This window comes from Bombus vosnesenskii, unplaced genomic scaffold (assembly GCF_011952255.1).
Source record: "Bombus vosnesenskii isolate JDL3184/JDL3185 unplaced genomic scaffold, Bvos_JDL3184-5_v1.1 scf7180000016261, whole genome shotgun sequence".
Lineage (NCBI taxonomy): Eukaryota > Metazoa > Arthropoda > Insecta > Hymenoptera > Apidae > Bombus > Bombus vosnesenskii.
In genome coordinates, this window is record NW_022884330.1 from 2,605,451 (window position 1) to 2,629,324 (window position 23,874).

A 23,874-nucleotide genomic window follows, 5' to 3' on the forward strand; every position below is an offset into this window, starting at 1 on the left:
ATTACTAATTTCATTATTAATAATTACTTTATCTAAAATTGCGATCGACACAATACATGTAATGTATTTATTCGTGACGTTTAATTAATATCACGCGTCATATAATTTATTTGTTATGATGACGTCTTATAGATGAGTTGTTAATTTACTTAGAAAACCTAATAGCGTTTCAAACGACCAGTAAAAGCGGAAAGATACAGTCACTATCGAACATTTTTTTGAAAACAAGAATACGTAGAAAAGATAAAGATAAAAGAAGAGAGTTAGAACGTGTAACTTAGACCAAATGAGAATGACTAATGAATGATTACGATGCTCAGGAACGTAATATTTATGGGTACAATCTTTAATTTAATTAATTTTCATTTCTCTCACTAATATTTTTGCCACTCTACACACAATTGAATCTTAAAAATTAATCAAACGAGTAATTTCATTGAAATTACTTCACCGCCATAATGCATATTGAAATGAGATATTTAATAAATTGTTGAATTATATATATTTTTCTTTTACATTATTTTTAAATAATGTAAAGTGATATATTGATAGTAATTAAATATATTTTAAATATTTCTTACTGAAATTAAATTTAATTATTTAGAATAAAAGAAGAATGTGTGTAAGTTCTATCGATGCTAATTTACCGTAGTGATCCAGAAAATCATAAGGCAGATACAATTTCTAGTAGTTAGATTGCAGTATGATGGCGCTAGTAGGTAAAACCAAGCGAAATATGAAACGTTCAATTATTTTCTGATTCACGCGATGCATTTGTGTCATCGTGTCTAACCTGTGTGAAAAGGATTCATAGCAATAGTGGAAGGAAAATAAAACAATCTCTTGACAGGTGCCACCACGAAAAGAAAAATGGCAAAATGTTTAGGTTGTGGATACTTTCTAATATTTCTTATCGTAAATTTAGGTAAGATAAAAAAGATACGTAAAATTTTATTTCTACAATATAATTGAATAAAAGATTATATATAAGATCTTTTTTCAATGAGTAACTTAATAAAGTGCAAAATTATAAACCTTCTATTTTGAAATAAAGTTAAACATAGGGAAAATGTTATGTATCAATTGGAAAATTTTTATCAATTAAAAACAGCTATTTCTTTGTTCATTGCATAAATAAAACAAAAAAGACAGCAAAATTCTGCGATAAGAATTAATAGATATGTAACTGTCTGTTTTAGTGGGTGCAGAAAGAATAAAAGATATGATTTATATGAATTTTGAAGGAGTTGCTGCCTGTTTCCGTAGACACAATGGAACACATCAATTTGGATGTTCTTGTAAGGTTATCATATATTAAATTGCATTATTTCATTGTGTAACTTTCTTTTAAATAATTTTAACCTTATTTGAACTAAATTAATTATTGATAATAGAGGTAAATTACATAAGATATTGTATTTTTTGTTATAGCAAGTAGGTCAGGAAGTGTTGGTGTTATTCACTTAGTGGAAGATGAAAATGATATCAGATGGCTTGAACACAATGCTAATGTTGGAGATTATACTGTAATTCTTACATTTTCTATGTTTACCAGAGACATATTACTTCGTTTAAGAAATACACATAATATAAATGGAGTTTTATTAACTAAAAATACCAGTCAACCACATCCTGAATATTATTCTCCTGAAGATACTTGTCCCAATCGATATTCAGGCTATAAAAAGTGCCAGGATTTGGGGTGGAATCCTTATGGATCCTCATTGCTCATGGAAGATTGGCCTTTTCCCATGTTTTATACAGAGGTTGTCTTTAAAATCTTATATAATTAATTTATTTTTAAAATTCATATATTTTATTGTTTAATTAATTATATCAATCTTTAATTTCAGAATCAAACACTGATAGAAGCTGTAAAATCTTGTTTTTTAAAACATAATGCTCCTGATATGGAAAATCAACAGTACAGACCACTGTGTGCACTAGAAATGAAGTCATTCATGTTTGCTGCAATTAACTCTGAATCTTGCATTAAACGTAGTGATTTTAAATTGAACTTCAATCCTACACAATTTTGTGATCCTTTAGGAGATAGGAATATATATTGGCCGTTAGCTCCCATAAATAAAGATAAAAACTCCATAATATTGGTGACAGCTAGATTAGATGCATCTTCTTTGTTTGATGGAATATCACCTGGAGCAGGCAATGTGGTCACAGGATTAGTAACATTACTTGCTACAGCTTATTATTTAAATATATTAGCTAAGGATGCTGTAGTGAAAAGTAAGTATAACAGTATACTATGTATAATATAAGCTATACATATAAAAATATTTTAAATTGTTCTTTATGTCCTTTTTTTCAGACACTAATGTGGTTTTTTCTTTATTAAATGGAGAAGCTTTTGACTATATAGGATCTAGTAGATTCATTTATGATTTAAAAGAAGGTAATTTCAATGCATTAGGTGGAGTAAATTTAAAGTTTGATGACATTAAAACTGTGATCGAATTTGGCCAACTGACTAAAGGAAAATTATTTCTTCATTCTAATAATGCGCAAAATGATGAAATGATAAAAAAGATACAAGTAGCGTTAAATGCTACGGTTTTGGAAGACAGCGTTCCGCCTACGTCTATACAGAGTTTCTTAAAAGAAAAGCCAGATTTGACTGCTGTTGTTATAAGTGACCACGGTCGACAATTTAAAAACAAATATTACAATGGGATTTTGGATGACGCAGAAAGTCTTAGCTTCAATAGGTACTATATTTTAATGTTATATTTCTTTACATAAAGATTCTATTTTAAGGTTTGATTATATAAAGTATGTTCCTTTTTAGGAGCGACATAAATGGGCTTGCAACTGCTCTAGCAAAGATAGCAGTTCATGTCGCTGAAATCCTTTACAAAGATGTAGTCAGTACCGGGTCTCTCGACGATTATGATTCTTTCCAATCTGTTGAACACCATATTTTGGAAATGTTGAAATGTTATTTAGAAAATGCTAAATGCCCTTTGTTTCATGCTGCTTCGTCTCCAAACGCTAAATTAATTAATCAAGTTTTATCGCTATACGTTGGTGTACATAGGGTACCAAATATTGCCACAACACTAACTGGTCAACTTCTTGCATATCTGACTAGAGAGGAAGTTGCAAATATGACAGAAACAACATGTTATGAAAACCACCTTATTTGGATGGCTGGTGATAATAATTCAGGTTTATGTATAAATTCCAGTGTAAATTATAGCACAGCTATGAGTCCAGCATTTATTATTGATGGTAAGTTTGTTGACTAGTGAAAGCAGATATTTCAAAACAAAGTATTACAAAGTTTTTATGCTCTGAATAGGGTATGACATGAAATCCGGAGTGTATTCAACATGGACAGAATCTATATGGCAAACATTAAGTGTAAGAATGTTCCTGAAACCTTCAGCAGCTACCGAACAACTCACTATGATTTTAGGAAGTTCAGTAGCTGGTATATCATTTGTACTCGTATGGTTCATTAATTCCCGAGCGGATATATTATTTAATTCAAGGTAATTTAATGATCTTGAAATATGAAAATCCAAAATACTGATTTAGTTGCTTACTATGTTAAATATTAAAGAAATTTGTTTTAGAAGAGCAATAAACTGCTAGGGATACGCTGCGGACCACATATCAATGGCCAGGTTGGATTACTATCAAGAAGACGAGGATGTTCCAGTAACTAGCCTTTGAATGTATGTGTGGTACGCTCTCGGACAATTTTTATACCTCAATGTTGAAATATATTATGATGCCACCGATGTTTAATTCCGATATCATCGTGATGTTTCGACGGCTATTTAATCAAACTTTTGCACCTGTTGTTAGTATAATGAGAACGGATGTGCATCCGCTTAATTTGTCACGTCCCTTTCTCTGATATTACCGATGATTATACATATACAACACATTCGACCATAAACATTTTTATAAATGTGCGTCATGTGTATGAAATGAAACGATGTAATTTTTTTTAATTCTGTAACAAAATTAATAAGAGAGTATTACTCCTGTATTTCGAGATAATCGGGGTACACTAGCACTAGAAAGTTTATTGAATTTTTGGTCTCATTAGGATTTTTTTTGTACGCAATGATGAAACGTATATATATATATGTATATACATATGTATATACATATATATATACACACGTATTTTATTTATACGCATAATTACATATAACATTTACAGCTAGTATGATCAATATAATACTTTGAACGATTATTATTTAATTTCATGCCCATTTTTCATGAACATTTAGTATTGTAAATGTCATGCATGTATTTGACTCATATTATAGTGAATCGTTGATTATTTGCAGTACATTTATCGAGATTTTATAGGTAATAATTTTTGTAATTAATTTTATATTTCTCTGTTTATTTATTATAGTTATCCTATATCGGTAATGAATCGATGTTAGTGCAGGATATTTAATTTGTTTAACACAATTATTGCTCACGATACCTAAAACTAGACGATTGTACGAAATATCGAAATGCGATAATAATGTAATATACATAATGTAATCAAGTTTCTTTGCCAATTGTTACGATAAGAACTTTAAGAATTTATTTAATAGAGAAATTTTCAATTGCAATAAATATTTTTTCTGATTAAAAGGCAATTTAAGGTTGTATATTCACTATCTCATGTTTTTAACGTGTCTTTTGCATATTTGCAATATTTATTTTTTAATTAATAGTTTTCCCTAATTTATAAAATTTAGATTATTCGATGTAGGAAGTGACACAACAAAATTATGTAAAGCATAATTGAAGATTGGAGGATTCTTTTTCAGATTAGAACGAATTGTTATAAGAAAATTCTACTCAAAGATATTTGTAAATATATACACCAATTTGTACGTATTTTATAAAAACAATGTAAGTACGTTATAAGAGAGATGTTTACTAAATTCTTTGATTCTTTATTATAATCTAAACTGTAAACAATTAACTGTGATTATTTGCAATTCCATACTATTTTTAAAATATACGAACATGATGAGCAATATATGTATATTTGATTGGTATTTTGTTTAATGTATAAGTTACATGGTCTTACTATCAATAATAAAATACTTTGTATGATAAATCTACAAATTTAAATTTTGCTTAAATTTGTCTAATATTATATTATTAAGACACATTCTTTTTTATAGAAACGTTTGTTTTTACATCGGTCAGTTAATTTTTCATATCATTTGATATATAATTATTTATTGGAAAACTGATTATCAATATCTTAAGGTTACGATAAAAATCAGAAACACGTATTGCAAGCGTGATGGCGTTTATTATTAATAAACAACTTATTTAACAGGACCTTGATGTACACGAGAGAGAAGTATTCATGTTGTTTACTTATGCTTTCTTTTTAGTATGTACGTAATACGTTTAATTTATGACTTAAAATTTCAAGTTAGGAATGGACCTACGAAAGTCCTGTAGTTTAATATTATCATATACATGCAGTATTGTACAAACATTTGTTAATGTACATTTAAATATCTTTAAAAAGGTACAGAATATTTCTTCTAGGGATTTTGTGAATATTTATAAAATACATGAACTAAAACATATTTCTTACAAATATTTGTATAGTTCATTATTATTTAAGGAGTAACAAAATATAACGAAATTAAAAAAAAAATAGAGAATATGAAATTACAACAAGGATAATGTTAGGAAAGCGGGTAGCCTAAAATTTGAGTTGTCCTATTTTTTTCGTATCACATTTATAGTAGAACAATATAAATCAATGCACGTATACAACATAAAAAGTTTAAAAGAAGTACTAGGTTGTTCCTAGGTGTTCCCTGACGATATCAGATATTAACGGAATAACAGTACAAAATATTGTAAAACAAGATGAGAAATGTAACATGTGAAATATACATTATCTTTAGTATGTTAGTTATAAAAGTCCATGGAAGATAAACAAATAATTCAACGAACTCAGGCAGTCAAAACATGAAACTTAATCTTGTACCAAAAAAACTCTTATTATCATCACACTTTTCGGTCCATTCCTATCTTCTCAAATATTTTAGAGCTTGCACTTCAATCACTAATGCAACATTAGAGATTTACTTGGAAGTCCGTCCTCATGCACCTGGAAGGATGAAAATGTTCATACGTTTTGAATTTCTATATCCCTATTTATATTTTAATGTAAACAATTATAGTATGTGTATGTTTGTATAGTATAATTATAATAAATGTATATCTACTATTAATTGTTCTATTTACAAAATATATGAAATATTCAATTCAAACAACTCGTTGGTTTTTAAATACGTCCAAGTTACTTTTAAAACAAGCACTCTCAATAGGAACCACTGATCATAAGCAAAAACTTATAAAGGGCAAAAAGAACAATCCAAGCAAGCCTACGGACCAAGCACTAAGTTCTCTCAATGCAAGCTCTAACATATACATTCAATCCTTTCTGGTAAATGTTTCTACTTGTGTATTTAGTCTCTGATTTTTGTATCTTGTGTATATGTATGGTGTGTTTGTATGTGTGTGTCTTTGAAGTATTCCATAATTTTCAGTATACAAGTATGAAGTAGGAGGCTGGGCACCGCCCACCGAGTTATCACAGTCGTCTGGTGCCGCAGCACATACGTATACGTGGTTCAGCCTTACAACCTACCTCTTAATCTACCATTACTTTATAATTATACTTAGTCGAGAGTGTACAGTATAGTCCCGTACCAGGTGATTTGACGCGATACGAGCTGACGATTCTTAGTTCTATTTTCTTAGGGAGAGTGCGCATTTATTGCTGGTACTTATAAACACAGACGAACTAACTGGTACGAACGATCGTAGACCATTTTTATTAATCGCTGATCCAGTTAGAGATAAAAGCAAAGTAGAAAAATGCTATTAAATAATATATAGTTCGTCATATAATCGAATCAGCGTTTTTTTCGTTGATTTTCTTTTTTTTTCTTCGCAACCATTGTCCACAATCGTTCGCCCCATTTATTTTTGTTTCACTTACATCACTACACCGTATATGGAGCTATACTGTAATAAAAGCTGTCTTCAACTGATGATATCGTTTTACTAAGCCTCGATTAACTTGCTTCTTTCCCTTAGAACATGTTTAACAGTTTCGAGCAGCCGGATAAGACACTGGCCAACTATTAGAATAGAAATCAGTTTGTCTCGAACAATGCTCGGAAAAAGCTCGTAAGCCACTAATGGAAGCACTTTGTGCCTGTTTCGGCTATGTACATCGATTATATACCGGAAGAAAAGTATAATACCAATTAATAGCAAAGTAAATATCAATAGACCTAATCAATAATTTTTAACTTTTCGCTCCTCTGAGTACATTGAGAATCGACCGCATAGTTTACATTAATAACTATTATTTGTTCTTTTCTTATCTTTGCACATCTATAACCTAACTTTATCGTTTCATCTTGTCCTTTTAGGAAGCGATCAATGATCAAAAAATGACCAAAAATCGACTACTTATGCGGGCTATCCTCTATGCGTTTTAATCAGTGGACTAGCGTTCGTTTCTTAGTCATATACTTGTTTACAGATTATAATATTATTATTACCTCGCACAGAAATTAAGAGAGTGCTGTATATTAGGAATCACTGACACCAACATAGCTTATTAAGAAATTTTATGAAATTCATTTCAAACGAATCATTATTTCATTCTCATTCTCCTATTATCCGGTGGAACTCGATAACGCTCCCCAATATCACCTTAACATATTTTACGGATCGATAAGGGATGATTGTATACAGAAAAATAGTCTTCATTGCAGGCATTAAAAGAGTAGAGAAAATCGTAAAAGAAATATGAAAATTATTGCTAATAGTAAGTTGCGTTTTTAGATGCGATTACACTTCTACATTTGAATGATTGTTTAAAAAATGCTTGTTCTTTTAGAATAGCGTTTCGAAGGCAGTCGAGGATCTCAACAGTGTTGAAAATGCGATGGACGGAACGCTTGGAAATAATTGAAGGACAATCGAAGACAAGTACGCAGGAAGAGCATCGTATGTATGTACATGATTAATCGTCATCGAACTTAAAACAACGTCGATTAAGTGATAAAAATCTTGAAACTCGTTTTCCGTTCAATTTTCTCTGATTCTTTCAAGTAAAACATTTTACATGTCGCTAACTATTCAGCACGCGCAATCTGGAGGACACTTTCAGTAAAACGCAACCGATCATATGCAGACAGCGAATGTATGAACACTTATAATCCTAAGATGGCATGTGCTTGTCGTCGAGCCTTAGACTTTTTTTCTCTGTTGTATTTTTTCAGTTACAAGAAAATGTATTGTTAATCATATTTTTCTTCAATTTTTCCTGTTTTCTCTTGATTTCTGTTTGAAGAGAAATCACATTAAACGTTCTTCTCCTTTATTTCTAATAGTTCTTGTATATTGTATATGTACAGCATTACCACATTTGTTCAAACTGCGGTACACGTGTTTTTTTTCTTTTTGTTTTTTCTTCTTTTAAAGACGACACTTAGAGTTTAAAAATATAATCATCATATATTTAAAGTAGTATTATATTATCATTGTTGTTGTTATCATTATTAGTCGTAATGGTATTATTATTAATAATAATATTATTGTTATTATTATTAATTATTAATTATTATTATTATTATTATCTTGGAGGGATAGCACTTCGCTATGTCACGACACTGCAGAGCTGAACAAAGACTAAACGCGGAAGTTACCACGCTCTTTAATGGCACGAAGAGTACAAGACCGAGATTGTTACCATTTTACTGACCGATCATCACAATCATCTTCTTTTTTAATTCATTGTAATCCAGTTCTTCATTTTTTACGCATGGGTTTTCCCGGGATTTAGATTTATCTTTTTAGCATTTCGATGGTTGCCGACCGATCACAAAAACATATCTCGCCTATGTTAAATGTAGTAGCACAATATCGTCATAGCTTATTTTAATTAGGAAGGGTTGAGAACGATCGTTCATTTGTGTCGTTATTTAAGATATCTATATTATACATAGTCTCATTTGGACGATTTTCGATAACACTATAGAAAGTACTAAGTCTCCCCTTTACAGAAATATCCCTAAATTCTCTCAAAACTATTCAGGAATCGAGTTAACTGTGTGAGGCTGGTCGAACCAATAAATAGTCAAACGTTTATCTTTGCTTTTTTTTCCTTTACTTTAAATGTCATTAGTATTTAATTTTTTATTCCACCCAGAGTTCATAGGATAAATGTATCTGTAAGTTTAATAGTATTTCAGAACAGTTTGAAAATAAAGTGATATAAAGATCGCTAACTTTCTACAGAAATTATGATCTTTAAGCACGTACTGATCTTATTTTTTTTTTATTGTTTTGTTGTTAAACATTGAAAGACGTGTCATATCGCTGCGAAGCCTGGGAAAAACGCATCTTGAAGGAAATAAAGTTTCGATATAAAAATATATAAACAGTAACGCTAACTTTTGTGTTGTTGTCACCTTAGATTTAACTTGTTTCTAATCGTTTTGTTAAACGAGTAAACTCTTTGTTCGTAGTTTATATCATAGAAAAAATGTACATGTTACACGCAAACGTACTCGTCTCCATAAAGATCTTTCACAGTGTGAATATTGTTCACGGACATTTCAAGTCTTCTTTCGAAAAATAATTTGCTTCTACAAATCAGTTGATTTGAACTACTTCTTAACTAATCAGCTAAACAACTCGATTGATAAACATCTTGGAAAACACTGCCTATTGTTCAGTAAGTGATACAAATGATGTCTTTTTTATACCATCTTCGTTTGTCGCCTTGAACTATTACACATAAATTAATAATCATTAAGATTCATCAAGAGTCATCAAGAAGAAACAACAGCAAGAACGAATTATTCAGGAGAAAAAAAGTTGCTTCAATGTAACTTGTTTATCAACGAATCAAGGAAACTGATTAAAAAATATAACAATCCTAAAACTCTTTCTTATCATGATCGAATTATTCTTACAGACAATGTATAAAAAAAAAAAAAAAATAAAAAGAAAGGGAAAGAACATGTTTCGAATTATACAGGATTTCTTGTTCAATCTTTCTCGGATCGTAGTTAACGAATAACGACGTTTAAAAACGCTAAGATACTCCATGGATAGTAAAAGAGATTGAAACTGTCGGATCCGATAAGAGAGCGTGATAACCTCGACCAATAATACCCTTGATTTTCGCGAGAATAATTACGTATTTGACAGTTAAAGCGAAATCTATTCTCGAATACCTTAATACTGTAATGAGCAACTGGATTTGAAGGTACCGTAAAGAGGTTGATGTTTTAATGATCGACAGAGGTCAGTGAAGATCATCTTCGTCGCTATCGTTACCATCTTTCGATCTATCGGCACCTCCCTCACCGTCGCTGGAGCCGGAGTCACTTCCAGAATCTTCAGATTGCCAGCCGCCGCCTTGTTGCTGCTGCACCTGTTGATGTTGCACCACGTGTTTCGATACCTTGTGACGTTTCCCGGCTCGCTGTATCGAATCCGCTCCGGCACCGTCGAGCATTGGCTGAAGGATTCTTCGACGAGCATTGATGAACCAATTATTGACTTGTAGCAACGTTAAGTTCGTTTGACCCGCTATTTGACGCTTCTCATCCTCCGTGGGATATGGATGCTAAAAAATAATTGATAACAATAATTATAATTTATTTACTTTATTCTATACTAGTGTCTCGTTACAGTGCCAATAGAATTTACAAGAATTACAACTATGCAATATATTCGTAAAAATTTTCCGTGGTAAATACTTCCGTGATCCTATATAACAAAGTCGTAAACTGAAGTATAAAATAATGATCACTGGATTGAATTTTATATTATATTACAGGAGATTATACTCACAACTAAATGTTCAAAGAGCCAAGTTCGCATAATGCTTGTAGCTTGTTTAGGTAAGACGCCTCGCTTTTGTCTTCCTTTCTTAACGCTGCTATGATTACCTCCATGACCACTACTACTGTGATTGGAAGTAGCAGTACCAGTGCCACATCCTTCGTCTTCATCTTCACTTGGTGCAGGTGAAGGAGAGCCAGCCACAGTAATATCTGGGCATAATAAACACGATATATTTGTTGTGACAGATTAACTGCAGCTCCATGCAGAATTGATAATATTTATTTACTTTAATTTAGTTAGTTTATATTCACATGTTTAATTAGTAATTAATATTCAAGTGAAAAAAAACATTAGTCATTGGTAAGAAAGAACCAAGTTCGTCTAACCAAAATACTTTTCGTCATTCGCATCCCCGACATCGACGTATTCATTTTCACGCTCTTGCAAGGCAAGGAGGCCCCAATAACCAACCTCTTCTAAATATATTCTGTCGCCAATATTCACACAGTCCATATCATCTATAAACGTAAGTTGACAATGCTTACGTTTAAATTAATATTTTAATCTTTATCAAAGCTCAATTTTTATGACGTGATAATCACAAAAATATTCAAGTTGCAAGCTAAGACACAATTAATTGTTGAATATTCTATACTGTAATCATCAATGTGCTCTGTGAAATTCAATGTAAACAAAAATTGCAAATAAAAGACTCAAATGCATAGAATTTTACACTTTATTTTGTTTTCACCTGATTAATCAACAATCAAATATAACTGAAGGGTTTGCTGCAATAAGGAAGCGGCTTCATTTTCTAGTAATTTGTGTAAACCAACAAAATTTTATTATAGATCTCCTTAATATGTATGATAGAGCAATCATTTCAATATTTCAAAGAAACGATATATTATTTCATGTGTACCAGACCTAATAGAATTTTGAATATAAAACCTATACCTTTCCTTTCTCTTCCAATCGATACAATTTAAGTATTGTAACTAATTCCTCATTGTTGCAAACTCTTCAATTTTAAACACTGAAGAAAGGAGAAAAAAAATTATGAAACGAAAAGTAGAAGCCATTTAGCTAGAATCATCGTTACCCGTTTGCTATGTAAAATGAATTAATATAAACAAATACGTTTACCTTGACCAAGATAGATATCGTTGACTGGTGCACAGGAATGAGCCCCAATTTGTGAGAGTGGTGTGCTCCCGTGTACCGTGGAAGGTGACAGTGGATCGTCATGGTCCTGGCTGGAGGATCTGATCGAGCGCTGAGCAGTGGAAGATGATCGCACCGACGGCGGCCTGTCGTTACCGGTTTCCTCTTGCGCAGCCAACTGACTCGCACCACCGTTCTCCGACAGGGTGTCGCCTCTGCTCACTCTGAATCCGTTAGCTCCCGACTCAACATCATTGCCTGTAGAAGACAGCACCTGGGAAATATATGTCGCAACTAGCCGTCAGAGAGCAGGGGTGGGGTTCTATAATATTTTGAGCGACGCGCAAGTATCGCTCGTCTTTTCCTTTCTCTTTTTTTCTTTAAATAACGTATGCTTTGAATTAAGTAATCGACTGGTTGATCCGAGTGTTAAATCTACTGTTAGAATAATTTTGACTTTTGACTAATCTAAATAGTATATCGTTTAATCTGTTATGAGAAGGATCCTAAACTGAATATTCAGCGAGATCGTTCAGATCAACTGTTAGAGTTTGAAGAATTTACAAGGTGCTGTTAATTTTGGAATGTTAATTACCAGATAAAACACGATTAAAGAGAGATAGTAAAGAATTAGAAAGCATTTGATCCACGTTTGACCTCTTACATATGCATTGAACAATTTACTAATTTTTGTTTACGATTTACTAACTATTGAATGTATTCTGTACAATAACAATACTAAATCAACCGGCACGTATCTCATATATAATAGAGTAAATATTTCCCTCCAATTACTGCCTATTTACCAACGAAACTTTATTTAACTCCCTTAGAAAAATGTTGCTCGATCAATAGCTTATTTAGCTATCAGTAACCGCTACATTTAGGTCAGAGTACTCACGAGAGTTAGTCAATCGATCGACATTTCGAGATATCCCACAAAGAGGCATTTTTCCTCTTACTTCGCATTTCGACGTACAAACTCCCCAGCGAAGTTATTTTAAAAGTACACTGACTTCTATACGAGACATGTAGCGATGTTAATAAAGAGAAGGCGCAGAAGTTCTCTAGTTTTAAATTTCTGTTCTTTTAGGTTCGAAGAGTTAAGACATAGAGAGTAGGAAGAAAGAAGAGACAGAGACACACGTAGCAGCGTTGGAGCGTTTTTCAAGATTATAGTCGCGATTCTTGCGCATCACTAAAAAAAAAGGATAACTACTAAGGTAAAGGGGGAAACAGGCCAGGCCGCCTTATTAAACGTTCAAAATAATATCTAACCTGCAAAGGACTGCTTCCGTTGCTGCCACTCGATGGACCCATATCGTGTCCATGGTGACTGTAATCGCTGCGTAGCAGATTCTCGCTCTGCATCTTGCCCTTCAGGCACGTGATGTACCTGTTGCAAAAGTCCTTGCACAGCTCCTGCACCTTTTCCAACTCGAGTAGGTGAATCCGCAGCACCTGTATCGCTTTGATCATCTGCGTTGGCAGAGACACAAAAACAACGTCCACGATTAAACGATTTTCTTTTCATTATCGAGTTGCGCCGCGTCACTTATTATTTGTTTCTTTGTTTTTTCCTGTCTCTCCTTTTTTCTTTGTTTCCCTTTCTTTTTTGTTTTTTTGTTTTTTTTTAAATAAACACGAGGTGGAGTAATAAATTCATTCACGGTTTCTTAAGAAAAAGGAGGAGAAAGAAAGGAACATGAATTTTGAATTAGTTTCATAAAAAATCTGTCTAGTTAAGAAGCAATCTATTTATCTTATTTCTTAATCTTAATCTTCTTTATCTTAATTTATCGAAATAGTATACACCGTGTTGAATTTATTATTCAATCCAATGCGTGTCTTGTTTTGTATGTGAAGAAATTACGAACATTTTTGGACTGTGTACTTTTTATAAAAATAGATAAGAATGTCATATTTTTTAAAATGCATAAATTGCAGCGCAGTTTTGTATGTTCTAACGAGTTATGGGTTTGTGTAAATTTATATTTTCATAAACATACATCAAGCATAAACCTGCTTCATCTACTAAATATTATAACCTTGTATTTCTACCTTGAATATTTTCCACAAATACACTTATGTACATATCATTTACTATAGTGCGAAGATGGCTACATTAATTTACATTAGTTTAATATTAGAATCAACTTAATTCTTTCTTAAATCCTGTCGTACGTTCCACCATCAACTGCAAAATTAATTAACTGAATATTTAATTTTAATAAATATCATTAATGGTCAACAGCAAAATGTGTATATAGATTAAGAAATATTCTAAAATTATAAATTCTTTGACTCAAGCTATTACGAGTGTAAATTAGTCTTGAGGGATTCCAGAAGATGTTATACTTCTAATGTTATACCTGGACTATAAAGAAACTTACCAAACCGTCAATTTCGGGGTCATTGATTAGGAAAGGCTTTCGGTCTCTTTCTTGGTGTTGGACGAAGGCCTGTATGTCCATGTTGAAGCTTTCGGACGTCGAGTTGTCCGAACTCTGTGTAGCTTGTTCGCATCTTTCGAAGAGTAACGCGAGTAACGGGAAGAGGGGATGTTTATAGACTGCCCTCTTGTCTGCCTCGAACTGAGCTTGATCTTGATGAGTCGTGTAATCGGCAACCCCACTTGCAGGGTCCTGATCGTAGCCAGGAGTCACCATCGCTAGCGCCACGGCGGTGCTACCCTCTTGCATTCTACGTCCATATCATTAAATTATTATTTGTTTTCTTTCCTTATTTTTAAAGGCCTAATCAATAAAAATGACGGATAAAAACTAAACAGCGGATGTTTATGCATTTATGAGAGATACGTAGGTACAGAGATATGTGTATCGTAAGAATGAAACGTAATATCAAAACATATAAAATATTCAATCTACTTTTGGTTACAATTTTTAGCGAACGAAGTGAGTTTTTATAGGTTCCATTCTCTTTTAGTTACGTGCACAAAAATTGCAATTTGTATAAACATCTGCAGTTTATTTATAATACTGCATCAACACTGTTGGCCATAAATATTCAAACATCTTTTTCTTCCAGTTTTATTTTTATTTTATAATTATCTCATCATTTCATTACGTTATATGACGTGTCTTCTAATGTATTATAAAATAATAAGTAAACTAAAATATTTCTTACAATTTTCCGATCGAATGCAAGTAGCAGGTATCCTAATATGATACTTATTGCTAGCAGTGGATACGATTAGAATTAAATAAATTTTAATAGATACTCATATCTTAACAACATACATCTGAACAAAAGTCGACATCAATTTTACAAGTAATTGCAAAGTCGACAAATATAAAATCTATTATTTTGATGCTTGCTTACTTTTGGTAGTTCCACCGTTGGCCATCAATTAAATTTTTATTCTTTAGAATTTTTGTTACCTATCATTCCTGTCTGGCAGCTTCCATCGTTGCCCAGGTCCTCCGGGGCCTCTGATATGCAAATATTCCTCGATCTATCTTCAGTCTTCCAATAATTTACACGTTTATCCTACAACAAAAGAAATATCCAATCTATTGATATTCGTGATAATTCTAATACACATGGGTTAATAATCGGTAACTTGACAATGCAATGAGTGTCACCATTGGCTAATATATTGATTATAATTGCATACTTGTCACTTGGAGGTAAAATAAGTATAATAAATGAAACTTACATATTGATTAATGTAAGTATTGTGAATTTGTGACTTGACAGTAAAATACAAATATAACGAATGGTATTTACATGTCGATTGATATAACTATTGCGTACTTGTGATCTGAAAGTAAAATAAATCGTATATAGTGATTAATGCGAGTATTGTGTATTTGTAAATTGAGAGTAAAATAAGTGAGAATGGAATGGGTAACGGTTGAAAAAATAATATGATAAAAAATATCGTATACTTTAAGCAAGATATCCCGGCGTATTTCGAGTAGAGATGAACCAGGGGTAGAGATGAGACGAGAGGAAAAAGAAGGGGTCGGGGAAGGAGAGAGAATCGTCGTGGCACGAAGAACCAAACGATGCGCGGCACTGCATTTAAATGTCATCGTTAGACGGTCTCAACACCATCAGCACTGTTGCTGGCACCAGTTCTGCTTCCCATTCCGAACGTTCCTTTTGAATTTTCCCCAATCCCCATACACGTTCCCTCGGTATGAATAAATAAAGTACTGCGACACACGACTGGCTGACAAGACGACGACACCCGAAAAATCGTGGTTACGACTGATAGCTATAATTGTCTGTGAAAAATACCTTCGTTAGCTAAGTAGTAGTGTCATTAAACCAATAATTTTTTTTGCCAACGACTCATGCTAATTACATTGTTTTCACCTTTTAAACTATAGTGCTTTTTATTTTTGCGTACGACCACTTAAGAATATTTAATATTTGCGCAGCTCAACAAATAACGAAATTGTTATTATCTATTTTACAATCATTTTTATTTCTACTTGTGACTTTCGAAATATGGCTTTGTAATAAGGTGTGAAAACAGAGAAAAATAAAAAAGAAGCTGACCTTAAGATTGTTTTTAAAATCTTTATCTAGAAGAAAATTAACATTTCTTTTCTCATGAAAAAATATAATTTTGTATAAGTTGCATTTTCCATGTATCCTTCAGTTCTAGATATATAATACATAATCCGTTTTATAAAAATCCGCAAACTATAATACAACTTTTAAATCTAAAAGTAACAAAGATTAGAGTATGTGTATAAAGGATGAATACACAATGGAATCTTATTCTTCTTCGAATAATGGGAATAGCCGTTCTCCTGACATTTTATCAAAACTTCGTCGTGACGGAATAGTCGCAGAGAATGAGTAAGCGAGAGAAAGTATCGGTATATGAGAAGAAGAGTTAGATACATTAAAGGGAATGCCGCGAGGTGGTAGCTGAACTAGGGAAGCGGTAAAAAAAGGAGGTGGACAGAGGTAACCATTACTTGCAAGTGGTGCTTCCAACACACTCGCGTCTTTCCGTTAAACCCGATATTTATTGTGCCAGTCGCCTCTCTCGCCGCTTTCATTTAAAAATATTATCGCTGACGGTGAACGGTCAGTGTGCTTCATTTCTACGACTGCAGCCACACATCGAAACGGTCTTAACGTGTTTCAACTTCCTCTTTTTTCTTTCCCTTCTTTTAGAATTTCGTACGTTCTTTTTGCTATTTCATTCGTTTAGGTCAAACGTCGAATTATTTCTCCGTGGAAATCTACGTCCGCTGTTTCATAATATTCTCTTCTTTATAGAGGTAGTTTATGTGTATAAGTTTGTTTTACAATAAAAATATACAATATACAATATACAATATACAATATACAATTTACAATATACAATAAAAAGATTTGTACGTCTGTTCGTGAAGAATGGACCAAACCATGCATTTTTCATGAATATAGTTCACCTTTGTCGAGAAAAGTGACAATATGATATTCATTTCCAAAATCATTTTATGGTAGGTAACAGATAGTTGACCTGGTCTTGCTCTTTATACTAGAAGGTAACTTCTCTAAAGAAAAAATATTGAAATATAATGAAATGTATAATTCAATAATCTAGTGTCTTATCGACGATTTTTGTTTCTTTATAATTTTCACGAATAATGAAAAAAATGTTCTCCTATGTGTTCATCTTTTCAAACTTCATCTACATTCTTCTCTAGGAACCATTATTCTAATTTCAACCTCGGGTAATACAGCAATAAACTATCGGTAAAGAAGTTCTCCCATTCCGTTTTATGGCGCGTTCACAACGACATCAACATTTTCTACAATTTAACTGCATTTTTCATTAAAAGTAAATAAAATTTCAAACGAAACCGTGTTACTTAACTTTCATTTTATTCATTCTTTTCTCGATGTTCCTCCATTATTGATTCGTTCTTTCTTTCAACGTGATACTGTTTGATTGAAGAACCCACCATTATCATTGTTTACTTTTATCGTATTTCGCAGTTACATTGCGAACGTGAGAAGGGGTGACGTCTATCTTCTTTATTTTATTTTATTCTAAACGATGTATTGCGCATCTCGCTTTCAAATTCTTTGGTACTCGATATTATTCGACAGCAGCTGCTACAGAGAAGCGAGACAGACAAAGTGTAATGCTCTAATGAGCAGAGAGAGACAGGAGATGAAAAGTATACTTCAAATAATAATCTGTAATGTCCATCGAAATCTCGTGATCCCGATACTCTCGATTTTTAGTATTCAAGCAGTTATGTTGATATTTATGGAATTATTTTACGATATCAAGCGACCCAAAATATTTTATAGTTATTTCCACTTAGGTTAATTATTGATATTCGATTATATTTGTTTTTATTCCGTTTATGAATTAACTCAATCGATTTTAATATTTCCAATTTTTCCTATTTTATATATACGAGAGAAATATTATTTGTTAAAAATAATATTTTGAAGATCAGCTGTTTTAAGCGTAACAACTCTTTCTTGTAAAAGACTCAAAAATTGAACAATTTCATATACAAAGCAGTGTCGTATCTATTATTGTAAATTACTGAAATGCTACCTAGAACGAAAAACAATGAAACATAAAAATGTAGTCTTCTACTTAAAACTAAGATAACATCTAGCTAACAAGTATTAATATGAAATACGTTATAATAAAATATACATCATGTTGTGTAATAAAATATACATGATACATGTACAAGCAAATGAATAACTGAAAAAGAAATAGAAAAACAGAAAACAAAAAAAAAAAAGCGTAAAAATTTGGTTTGGTCAAGGATTAAGAATTTAAAACATAGTGGCAGCCACGTGTTATGAACAGTGCCGAAAATGAGACGGCTATTAATTCAAATGAAATGGATTGGCGGAAACTATGTAATGGCGTACATGCACTTTGATCACGCGATTTGCCACACAACTTGTCCAACGTGTTGATTTTTTGTAACGACCTAATAATTACTGCGACACTGGAGTTTCAAGGAACGTGCAATTAGAAGTAATCAAAGTGTAAAAGGCAATAACTTAACCTGGAGAAGAGCCGTGAAACTGACGTGTTAATTTGTTGAAAGAATTGATTAAATTGTTCTTATTAAAACTGCACAATAAAATCAGCAATCATTTTTTAAATTTATTACATTCTTTCTTTGTTTAATATTTTCGTAAACAAAAAAAAACACGCTTTATAAATGTGCCAAACTATGATTTAAATAACTGAACGCAATTAGTTAAGATTACAAAATAACATAAAAGAAATTTAGTAGAAAACATGTTGAAGTATTTTAAAGCAACATCTCATTCTTATAAGACAAAGTAATGACAGAGAAGCAATGAAACGTGTCTTTACGAGCGTAAATAAGAGGAGAAACGAATCTTTAACCCTTTAAGTGCCAGAGCTATAGCAGTCGGTTAGGACACAGTGATCATTTTCGAACGTAAGAGAGTACTTAAATTCCGCTAAGTACATATCTGCGGTCAAATATTTGTACGAATTTATTCTATGGTTTCCCACTTTCAACATCTCAATTTGCTACTTTATTATCATACATCTATCAACATCGTTAAACCGTACATTAAAATTCCGAAACATTATCATTCAGAAAATAACAATATATTAAAGACATCCCGTAAAACGATATTTTAAGTTGAATTCCTCAAACAAAATCGTGTTTGTTATTAAATTCAACACTGAATATTATATTTTGTCTAAAACTTATTCACAAATACATTAATATATAATTTCTTTTTCGACATTGTGTTTTTATTATATTATTATAATATATTCTTATTTTTCTACAATATATTACATTATAACATGGAGACATCAGAAAGCGGGAGTAAATTCTCGTTAGAAGAAACACGTTTAAACGCGCACACATACCGGTCTGGCACCGAAAGGGTTAATTATGACAAAGATGGTATCCCGTGGGCAAGCGGACTTGTTTACTACCTGTCAGTCATCGGCGTATTAAAACCGGCGTCGTGACGGGCAACAACACCGCGGTAGAAAGAGACGTGAGTTAAAGAACGGCTTTGGAATCAGCGGTGGGCGTTAATACGAAGCCAGAAGTCGTTTTTCTTTCTCCCTTTCATCGCGAGCCTAACACGAGATAGTCGAACTGTCAGTCAAACGTTCGATAACCAATGGTCGACGATCCCTACTACAGCACGCCGGGGAAGAATCATTTTCATGCGAAGAGGGCGTAGCAAAAACTACAAGAGGCCACCGCTGCCGACGGCGCCGATGCTTCACTGCTGCGCAGCGCTCTACCTATAGGGTGCTCGATAAAATTTCTGCGGGAAATTCGAGTTCCTTCCGTTACTTCTTTCGTCCCGTGTATTCTATAATTCATCCTGTAATTTATATAAAAATGTTACTCAACTAAAATTCCTTACTACTCTTAGAATATTTATGCGCAACCTAACCTCTTTAGAGTCAAACTTTTCGAGCAAAAAAGATTGGATATAAATAGTCTAGTCTGGAAAAAGTCACTAAATTGCATAATTACTCCTAATTCTAGTTACTTTATCTTGTTATCACGAAGTTATCATATTATTATAACGTTAGATTTCGTTGTTAAAAAATTGCATTGATTTTGTAGTGTAAAAATTGAATCAATATTCGAATTTAGATAAAGAAGATTAAAGGTTGTACGAGCAGCCTGTAATAATTTTCTTACGAAATCTCGTTAATTTACTAACTGAAAAACGATTCATTTTATTGAATACAATACAACTCGTAAGAATAAAGAAATTAATGCAAATAATACCAAAATTTCGAGCCGAGAGAAGATACGCAGTGCAGGAAATATAAAAGAAATTAATTTTTTTGAATGATGAAGATGTTTCTTTTATTTGAAAGAAATGCAACTTGTTTTTTAAAAAGTAAAATTAGTGTAGTAAAATTAGTAACTAAAATTCATATGAGATATCGGAAATCTGTATAATCTGATTATTTAGAAAAAAATGAACAAGCTGGAAATGATATACATAGATGGATAATATTTCATAACTACTTCTGATATTTAATAAATTCTTTGGTACCTGCTTTAACTTGTTGCAAATGTTAGTTTACGTAAGGAAATTGCCTGCATAATAGCTTTCAGGTATTTCCTTCTTTTTATTCACAACTACACATTTCGAGATCAAAATTCGAGATAAACAAGGGCTTACGTGTGTTCGTGGAAAAAATTTGAATTCATCGATATTATTTTCAGATTTCATAATAATTCCTGTAAGATAATAATAAACGTTTGACTTTATTCCCATAATTTTCCCGATTGCTACGGAGAAGAAATTATTCCGTTGGGCAATTTTTATTTCTTTCACATTAAATCATAATTAAATTTTTTTTTGGTTACAAAAAAAAATCACTAGACACTTTTTTATGGGAATACGTTATTATATAATTTATCAAATTGTAGATCGTTTCCTCCAGGTTAATTCTTTTATAAAAATTTTATCAATTTATTTCGCTTTGTAAGTACAGGTTTAAATAAAAAAAATCATCGTATCAATCGACTGTACAATAATTTGATTCATCGAATATATATAGCACACACTATAATGATACCTCATTGCAGCATCTTTGTCACTCTTTTTTTTCACAACAAATTCTTTGAACGATTTCAACCGGTTCTCTTGATACGATGTAAACAGCGATTTTCTCGTTTCATCGAGAATACACGTTTGCGTTCTGAAGCTCCCCGTTTATCTTTTGACGTAATTCGTTTAGGTCGCATTATTCTGTTCTAGATGGAAACATAAATATGTAGCTCGACTATACAAGAGATCGTGATTACCGATACCAAGGTGAATACAGTGACTATTCCTATTAATCGGAATCCACTTCTCAGTTTATTTGACTATTTTAATTTTCTCTGGCATAGTTTCATCATGAAAAAATCATGCGATATCTTTAATTGATATATTTGAATAATAATTACATTGATTTTCTCAAGTAGATTTTTAATTTAATTCAGTAATTAATAGCTGATCCGATTTTTATAAATATCTATACGATGTACAATAACATGTATTATATGTGAGGTATTATATATATTTATATAAAACGAACCAATAAGTTATTGAATTAAAAATCTATTTAAAAAAATCGCCGTAATTATTATTAAAATATATCAATTAAACAATATCGTAAGATAAATTTGTTATAATACTCGTAACAAAATATCCTTCGATTAAACTTCCCGCCAGTTATCTTGCACTTGGTGATATTGACAATACTAATAAACGATCTTACGATAATTGACTAAATTTTTTTAAGGTATGAGAGCGTAATGTATTACATAAACAGAAAAATATTCAATATTGTAAGTTATCATAAGAATCATTGTTACTCTGTAACTATTGAAATTAGTTTTCTATGAAATTAATTGATTACAAGTTATTGAGATTCCTGTTTAGATAATGCAATACAATTTCATCGTGTAAATATATGTATTAAATATTGTATTGTTAATTTAAAATAATAGGAAACAGAGAGAAAGAAGAAATGTTTGTAACGGGTTAGATAATGAACATCAATTGAGAGGCAGTTGATATGGAGGATCGGTCGCATGGCAGGCACAATGTCATTGGAAAAAGTTGGTGTTTGGAAGAGCCTTAACAATATCGATCGTATCAATCCGCAATTCTGTCAAGGCAGACCGCGAGGAATGGGCGTTCACTGGGGGCATTGCGCACAAAACAAGTTTTTCGCGTGTATCGGCGCACCAGGAACGAATAAATGAGACCTAACCTCACAAATTCACAGGTGCACGGCCCAGCGGGAATTTATGCTGAATCGAACGATGTATCGAAACAGCTGTTTGAATGACACTAATCGAAAGACCATTTATCCTATGGTTACTTACCGTATCGCAAAAGCCAGCATCCAAAAAGTCCCATGAGAACAAAACCACACCGTCCACACCAGTTTTATTTTTCGATGATATTTCGGGACGACGGCGTGTCTGACTAGTTCGAAACTGACTTCGTCTTAGTCCACGTGATACCTCGAGGCTCAATGATAATCATGTAACGACACCGGTCTAACGTACACACGCGCGACAACACGAACCCCTCTGTTTACCACTATTCACGCTGTACGATAAATTAAAGTAATCGGACATTTTTCAACATGCTTCTCTACAATCCCTGTCTACTCCTTCCACTGACACGTCTTTTGTGACGTCATCGATTCAATACTTTTCGCGAAGGTTTCTCTTCTTCATTAATATCACGGATACACACCAGATGGCAACACGAACGCGATTATCGGTTCATTCAAGTGTCGCTCAAATTGGAGCGCGATTTTTAAATTTCATGAAAAAAAATTGTATATGTTTCAAACGAAATATTGCTTGTTTCATTGATTGTAGCTCTGGTTATTACGAAAAATCGTCAACTTATAAGCTATTTTTAAAAGGCTTGTTTCTTTGGATGTAACAGATTCAAATATTATAATATAATTATGGCATAAATATACATATTTATATATGAAGACCACAGAGAAAAAATACAATAAGTTGTAGCTTTACGTTTTGTGATTGAGTAATTTAAAAATTCCATAAACTGTCATCCACACTCGTATTTCTAATTCTGCCTGACTATTTAATTTTGAGATTAGACATACGTTTCTGTAGATGTATTATCTATTTTTAAACCGGTTATACCCTTGGATTAAACTGATTATTTTCTTCTTCTCGATTATGTCGAAAGTGGATTTACCATATTTATTTCCTGTAGTTTTCATATTGTAATATATAAATTCACGTTCACAATCTGTAAATTTACATAGTTGTAATCATGTCAAATTTTTAATTCGATCGT

The 23,874-nt window shown here is 32.2% G+C and overlaps 2 protein-coding genes across 9 annotated transcripts; one reads left to right on the plus strand and one right to left on the minus strand.

Annotated features, from left to right (window-relative positions):
• Positions 1-679: 679 nt before the first annotated feature.
• LOC117241852 (nicastrin) lies at positions 680-5,115 on the plus strand. Of its 4 annotated transcripts, none has more exons than XM_033508045.1 (8): positions 680-925; positions 1,200-1,298; positions 1,432-1,766; positions 1,854-2,247; positions 2,330-2,726; positions 2,807-3,249; positions 3,320-3,512; positions 3,600-5,115. In XM_033508045.1, the coding sequence occupies exons 1-8, from the start codon at positions 871-873 to the stop codon at positions 3,613-3,615; spliced, it is 1,932 nt and encodes a 643-aa protein (XP_033363936.1). In that variant the 5' UTR covers positions 680-870; the 3' UTR covers positions 3,616-5,115. The 4 variants fall into 4 exon arrangements, with proteins under 4 accessions (XP_033363936.1, XP_033363937.1, XP_033363935.1 ...); XM_033508046.1 differs by having other exon boundaries at positions 681-925; positions 3,584-5,115; XM_033508044.1 differs by having other exon boundaries at positions 681-925; positions 3,597-5,115.
• A 167-nt stretch (positions 5,116-5,282) lies between these two features.
• Positions 5,283-23,236, minus strand: LOC117241853 (homeobox protein PKNOX2-like). Of its 5 annotated transcripts, XM_033508049.1 has the most exons (9): positions 22,917-23,236; positions 19,994-20,397; positions 15,459-15,567; positions 14,451-14,760; positions 13,336-13,536; positions 12,040-12,331; positions 11,280-11,411; positions 10,900-11,102; positions 5,283-10,672 (listed from the first exon to the last, which is right to left on the minus strand). In XM_033508049.1, the coding sequence occupies exons 4-9, from the start codon at positions 14,757-14,759 to the stop codon at positions 10,349-10,351; spliced, it is 1,461 nt and encodes a 486-aa protein (XP_033363940.1). In that variant the 5' UTR covers position 14,760; positions 15,459-15,567; positions 19,994-20,397; positions 22,917-23,236; the 3' UTR covers positions 5,283-10,348. The 5 variants fall into 5 exon arrangements, with proteins under 5 accessions (XP_033363940.1, XP_033363939.1, XP_033363942.1 ...); XM_033508048.1 differs by lacking the exon at positions 19,994-20,397; XM_033508051.1 differs by lacking the exons at positions 19,994-20,397; positions 22,917-23,236 and adding an exon at positions 15,969-16,286.
• Positions 23,237-23,874: the final 638 nt, after the last annotated feature.